Here is a 7,140-nt window from a genome sequence, read left to right on the forward strand (position 1 = left end):
GTTTTAATTTTTTTTTTTTTTAACCCTATCCTATCCTAACAAACCATACACCAATGGTAAGTTTATTTATTCATGATAAATATGACGTTTATATGTTTTGTGGTCCAGGGTCACGTTTGTAAGCCGCTATGGTTAAAAGCATCTGCTAAATGTAATGTAAATATAAAGTTTGAGGGATAGCAAGCTAAGAAATAAATACTGATTATTAAATACTAGAATAAAATTAAATACATACATGTGATCAAATATTCGATATTTATGCCGAGGGACTCTTATTTTGACACGCGGGCTGTTGTTCTGACACATCCGCCATTTAACGGAAGTCCGTGTCGGATCTCGTTTCGGATTGACAACAAAATATACAGGAGTGAAACTGAAGCAGTAAACATGCTTCGTTCGTCGCTGAGCTGAAGCGGGTTCGAGCTGACATGGAGTGCTAAAGCTCTCTCAGTACGGAGCAGCATGGAGGAGATGCAGGGGGTCGAGGATGATAATCACAACTGTCGCGCGCAGGCTGAGAGTGTGTGTTCACCTACACAGGTGTGTGTGGACCACGACTCCAGCGGTGACACCTGTGAGTCCACTTCTGCGCTGTTGCTCAACTCCACCGCCAAGTTCCGTGAGTTACACCAACACATCTCTGTTTATCAGTTTCCACTGGCTACCAGTAACTGCTCGCATAAAAATCGAGACATTAATATTTACCTACAAAACCATCACTGCCTCTGCACTGCCTTCATTACTTCAGAGTGATGTGCCTGCTGCACAACTCAATCCCAGCAGCTGAGTCCTTAGAAATTACTAAAAACAGTTCCATCTTTATTTAAACGTCTAACTCTAGCACTCTGTTCTAATTCTATTTTTATTTTTGGCTTGACCCTCTAACTCTAGCACTCTGTTCTAATTCTATTTGATCTATTTTTTGAGTTGACCCTCTAACTCTAGCACTCTGTTCTAATTCTATTTTTATTTTTGGCTTGACCCTCTAACTCTAGCACTCTGTTCTAATTCTATTTTTATTTTTGGCTTGACCCTCTAACTCTAGCACTCTGTTCTAATTCTATTTTATCTATTTTTTGACTTGACCCTCTAACTCTAGCACTCTGTTATAATTCTATTTTATCTGTTTGTTGACTCGACCCCAACCCTCTAACTCTAGCACTCTGTTCTAATTCTATTTTATCTATTTGTTGACTCGACTCTCTAACTCTAGCAGTCTGTTATAATTCTATTTTATCTATTTGTTGACTCGACCCCAACCCTCTAACTCTAGCACTCTGTTCTAATTCTATTTTATTTATTTGTTGACAACCCTCTAACTCTAGCACTCTCTGTTATAATTCTGTTTTATCTATTTGTCGACAACGCTCTAACTCTAGCACTCTCTGTTCTAATTCTATTTTATCTATTTGTTGACTCGACCCTCTAACTCTAGCACTCTCTGTTCTAATTCTATTTTATCTATTTGTTGACAACCCTCTAACTCTAACACTCTCTGTTCTAATTCTATTTTATCTATTTGTTGACAACCCTCTAACTCTAACACTCTCTGTTCTAATTCTATTTTATCTATTTGTTGACTCGACCCTCTAACTCTAGCACTCTCTGTTCTAATTCTATTTTATCTATTTGTTGACTCGACCCTCTTACTCTAGCACTCTCTGTTCTAATTCTATTTTATCTATTTGTCGACAACGCTCTAACTCTAGCACTTTCTGTTCTAATTCTATTTTATCTATTTGTTGACTCGACCCTCTAACTCTAGCACTCTCTGTTCTAATTCTATTTCATCTATTTTTTGACTCGACCCTCTAACTCTATCACTCTCTTTTCTAATTCTATTTGATTTATTTGTCGACTTGACCCTCTAACTGTAGCACTCTGTTCTACTTCAATTTTATCTATTTGTCGACTCAACCCTCTAACTCTAGCACTCTCTGTTCTAATTCTATTTTAACTATTTGTTGACTCGACCCTCTAACTCTAGCACTGTTTAATTCTATTTTAACTATTTGTTGACTCGACCCTCTAACTCTAGCACTCTCTGTTCTAATTCTATTTTATCTATTTGTCGACTCAACCCTCTAACTCTAGCACTCTCTGTTCTAAATCTATTTTATCTATTTTTTGACTCAACCCTCTAACTCCAGAACTCTATTCTAATTCTATTTTATCTATTTGTTGACTCAACCCTCTAACTCTAGCACTCTCTGTTCTAATTCTATTTTATCTATTTGTTGACTCAACCCTCTAACTCTAGCACTCTCTGTTCTAATTCTATTTTATCTATTTTTTGACTCAACCCTCTAACTCAGAACTCTATTCTAATTCTATTTTATCTATTTTTTGACTCAACCCTCTAACTCCAGAACTCTATTCTAATTCTATTTTATATATTTGTTGACTCAACCCTCTAACTCTAGCACTCTCTGTTCTAATTCTGATTTGTTCATAAATATTACTTCTCATTAATTGTATTGATTGTGTAAAATTTTTGTAAAGCAAAATATAAATATTTTAAATTAAATTATGTGTGTTATTTATATGTTTTTATTTACATAAGAGTTTGGGATCAGCAAGATTTTTAATGTTTTTTAAAGAAGTATCTTTTGCTCATCAAGGCTATTTTATCAAAACTAGAGAAAAAAAACAGTAATACTGTGAAATAGTATTACAGTTTAACACAAGTTTTTTATTTTATTAAAAAATAAAAGTTAGAAAGAACAACATCACCATGTCTTTACCATCAGTTTTTATCCATTTTACACATACTTGCTGAATAAAAGTATTAATTTAAATTCTTTAACTTTTGAACGACAGTATATATATTATTTTATATATTTGTGATTACTGCAATACTGTATTACTGTTTGATACCATCAATATACTGGCAAAATACTGTTTGTGTAAGCAATAGAGGGTAGTTTTTCAACAGTAAGTGTCACGCGTGTTGCTTCTGCTTGTTTGACGATGTCTAGACTTGAACGTGATGACAGCAGAAGAATACAAGACGGTTTACTGGCCAAAACTAGAGCGAGCCATTGAGCATCTGCTTACTCAAAGCCCGATGGACCACATCTCCATCTCATACGAACAGATCTACAGGTCAGTGCTGCTTCACTCCTGAACGAGTCTGAACGTGCTGCTCATCTGAGATTTAATACATCCTTCTGTGTTCCTCTTCCAGTCAGGTTTATAAGTGTGTGTGCCAACAGCACTCCGAGCTGCTCTACAACGATCTGATGTGGAAGATCAGGTCTCATCTAGAGCAAGTGTCTTCTGAGCTACAGGTCAGTGCAGACACACATTTAAACCTGTTTGTAGAGTGCTTCTGTTGTGAGTAAATAAAGGGAGCTTTTAAATCGACCACAATCGAATCATTGATTCTTTCACAGTCATATGATGTTCGGATTCATACATTGATATACATGACAAAATATGATTTACAGAATTTTTGTAAAAATTATATATTTTAATATATTATATATCTCTTTTCACGTTTTTTTTTTTTTTTGTAACCAAAATATATATATATAAAAATTTATAATCAAGACAGAATTATGTCTAAAATGCATTATATTTTTTTTATATGTGTATTATTTTTCTTACTTTTTATTAATTTTATTTTCTTATAATTTTTATTCATTTTTATAATCCTGTTGTTATCAAAATAATGAATGCCTTAATTAAATAAAAAATATTTTTTGTTCATTTATATATTTTTGTATTAATGTTTTTAGAATGTAGATTTTTGTTTTTCAGAAAAAGGAAGTAGTGATGCCTAAATTTGATATCAAAATCTATTCATAAAAATAAATTTTACTTAATTTTCTATTGCATTATTATTTATTTTGTATTATATATATATATATATATTTTTTTTTTTTTAATTAATTTTGTATTGTTTTCTTGAAAAAAGCGAAGTGATAAATGCCTGGATTAAAGATAATTTGTCGTATGATATATAATTTTTATTCATGCATTTATTTTATATTTTTATTATTGTGTTTTTAATTTTGTAAAAAAAAATTTTTTACAATAAATACCTACATTAGAAAAATGACTGTAAAGCTCTTGTCTCATCTCTTCTGAAGGCCAGTCCAGCAGAAGATTTAATAGAAAACTTTAACCGGGCTCTGACGCGCTACACAGCCGCTCTGCACTGCATCGTTCCCGTCTTCATCTACATGGTACAATGCCAAAACTCAAAAATGGATGCCTTTGAAAGTGCCTCTGTCCTTCAATACTTTCAGTGTAACTTGTTGTGACCAAAAAAAATACCCAAATTCTGTTTGAATGTAATTGTTATCATGAAACTTTCCATGTTTAACGAGATACTTTGAATTCTATATCCATTTATCTACATTTTGTTAAAGAACAAGTTCTACATTGAGACGAAGCTGAACCGCGATCTGCGGGACGATCTGATGAAGCTCTTCTCCGATTACGTCGCAGAGAAACACATCGGCACGCTCCTGCGTGAGTGCACATCAAACACAGTCTTCTCGCTTCACAATGCATTTTGTAAATATATTAATTTAAGTGTCGTTATTTGTTTTTCTCAGCTCTTCTTAAAAAGGCTCATTCCATGCCGTTTCAAGTCAAGCCATCAACTATGGAGAGTGTTGTGAAAGGTCTTTATGCCCTCCGGCCAGGTGAGAGGGATTTTCTTTAGCTTTTAATGCAGGTGTACGTTTAAACATCTCTATGCATCGCTCTGTGTTTGTTTTGTATTGAGTTACAGTTTCAGTGGGTTTGTTTTGTGTCCGAGTGCATGCAGCATTTGCATAACCAAACACTTCTCCGTTTCGTTATCTGTATGTGAAGCTGTAGCTACTTTATAAAAAATAAAAATACATTTACAGTGGCCCCAAAACTCTTCGGACTCTTAAGTTGCACACAAAATATCAATCCAAGTGTCATCTGCAAGCAAACGATGCTGGAGCTTTTCTCAGAACATTTTTTCTCTCTTTAAATTCACGAAGAACCTGTTCCACAAGTACCACAAATACTTTTTGTATTCATTTACAACAATATATTCACATACTTCATTATGTGAAATGTTTTGATAAAAAAAAGAAATATATATATATATATAGGTGTGTGTGTATATATGAAATAACAATTAATGTATAGAAATAGAAAACATTTTGGGCCGCTTTGCGATATCCGATATATATCTCTGTATTTTAGTTTTTGTATTTGGACTTTAAAAATCTGTATTTAATATTTATTTATTTCACTTGTCCAAACAAACAACACATATTAAAGGCTATGAAAACAAATAAAGTTAATGTACCCATGTAACCCTTTATATTATGTGCAGAAAAGGGTTAAAATCACATTTAGTTCTAAAATTGTAACATTACAATCTAAAAACAAACATAAGTATTTTAAAGCAGCAGTTAAATTCACTAAACTAAAAATGAAAATGATATAGAAATATATAAACGGTATTACCATATCATATCGAATTGCTTGTAAAGAAAATATCGATATATTGTACAAACTCGAGATATATCGTCCAGCCTTAATAGATGGATAGATATTACTGACAGCCCTATAAATGCATTTTAAGAAGTTACTTTATTAAATCACTTTTCAGTTTCATTTGTTCTGAATGCACAATAATCACAAGGCAGTATGGAAACAAGTTAAAATTGTTATCAAGCCAACAATTTCCACTTCTGACATATTTCTTTTTATGCACCAGACTAGTTTAAGCAGTGCATTTTAAGTCCAGATGCCTTCTGTCAGGATGTGAGTTCAGATGTGCGTGTTGTTTTCTTCTAGACTGGGTTCCTCTTGCTCCAGCTCTGTTCTCCAGATTCATTCCTCAGATCCATTCTCCTGCTCTTGAATCTCAGCTCCTGTATTATGCGGATCAAGATAAGAAACTGCAGACGGAGCTTTATCAGAAAGGCTTCTCCAGGTACGCTGTCTGCAAACCTCGAGCTGTGTCTGTGAATGATGTTAACTCACATGACTGACGTCTGTTTCACAGGGGCGATCAGTCGAGGAAGCGAGCGAGTGAAGAATCGTGACCGAGGAGTGGATCTTTACACGACTTCAGTGATTGCGATAAGACTCGCCGCAAGCTGCTGCAATTTAAGCCTGCATACGTCATTAAAAATCAGTTCACAGCAGACTTTATCTGATGCAGAGACGTTCGTTCATCTCGTCACACAGTCCTTTGGGAATTCTCAGTTATTTGGAGAGTTCACAGAAGCATTACAAAACTCTACGGCCTTTGTGGGATTGCCTCGTTTCTCTTGTTGTGGATTCGTTTCACAGTGCTCATCATATTTCCAGGTTGATTTGATTTGAAGCAGGCTCTCCTCTCTTTTTTTTTTTTTTTTTCATCTCTTTGTCGTTTTATAAAATCATACGGCTTGCTGTGATTTCAGAAATGATGTTGCATCATGAATCTCTAACCAGGTGATGAATGAAGGTGTCTAAAATCCAGATTCTTACACGGTTATTTTATTTGTTTTATTTTAGATTCACTACTGTAGTTTTAAACCGTTTTAGTTGACACTTGATTACTATTTTACCTAATAATAATAACGTGCCTTTGGCTATTTGCCTTTTTTCATTTTTAAGTCAAATGTAAAATGCAAGTCAACCATTCATTATAACAGCTGTTGATTTGATTATTGTTTTGTCGCATGTTGAATCTGGAAGCACAACAGTTTGTGAAAAACTGTTCAGATAAAGGACAGGTGTGATGTAAAGGGCTGCTAATAATTTGTCTGGAATAAACTCATGACACTGAAACAAGAATTGTGTTTAATAAATTTCATTAAGTCGTTAAAAAGCAATATTATGTGTATAATGCTTAATAGATCATTAGTTAATGCCCATTTCATTCATACATTTTCATATTTAAAGTATAATATAAGCATTATATAGTAATGTTATTATAATATTGTTTATGGCTTAATAAAAAATTATTATAAAGCTAAAAGGAAGCAAAACATTTTTTTGAATAAACTATTGTTAATAGTGAGTCATTAACAAGCAGTATTAATTTCTATAATGTTAAATAGATCATTAGTTATCTATTAGTTATCTAGTTATTAGTTATATATCTTCTTTATTTAGACATTATATAATAATGTTATTCTAATATTGTATATG

At 33.2% G+C, this 7,140-nt stretch overlaps 1 protein-coding gene across 1 annotated transcript; it reads left to right on the forward strand.

Moving 5' to 3' along the window:
• Positions 1-299: 299 nt before the first annotated feature.
• cacul1 (CDK2 associated cullin domain 1) lies at positions 300-6,783 on the forward strand. Its single transcript, XM_059565622.1, has 8 exons — positions 300-619; positions 2,979-3,105; positions 3,188-3,290; positions 4,095-4,190; positions 4,377-4,479; positions 4,566-4,655; positions 5,794-5,932; positions 6,005-6,783. The coding sequence occupies exons 1-8, from the start codon at positions 463-465 to the stop codon at positions 6,042-6,044; spliced, it is 855 nt and encodes a 284-aa protein (XP_059421605.1). The 5' UTR covers positions 300-462; the 3' UTR covers positions 6,045-6,783.
• Positions 6,784-7,140: the final 357 nt, after the last annotated feature.

This window comes from Carassius carassius, chromosome 14 (genome assembly GCF_963082965.1).
Source record: "Carassius carassius chromosome 14, fCarCar2.1, whole genome shotgun sequence".
Classification (NCBI taxonomy): Eukaryota; Metazoa; Chordata; class Actinopteri; order Cypriniformes; family Cyprinidae; genus Carassius; species Carassius carassius.

Coding starts and splice junctions, on each gene's coding strand:
- cacul1 (XM_059565622.1), top strand. CDS start 463: ATGGAGGAGATGCAGGGGGTCGAGGATGATAATCACAACTGTCGCGCG. Junction 3,106..3,187: donor TCATACGAACAGATCTACAG/GTCAGTGCTGCT, acceptor TTCCTCTTCCAG/TCAGGTTTATAAGTGTGTGT. Junction 4,656..5,793: donor TCTTTATGCCCTCCGGCCAG/GTGAGAGGGATT, acceptor GTTTTCTTCTAG/ACTGGGTTCCTCTTGCTCCA.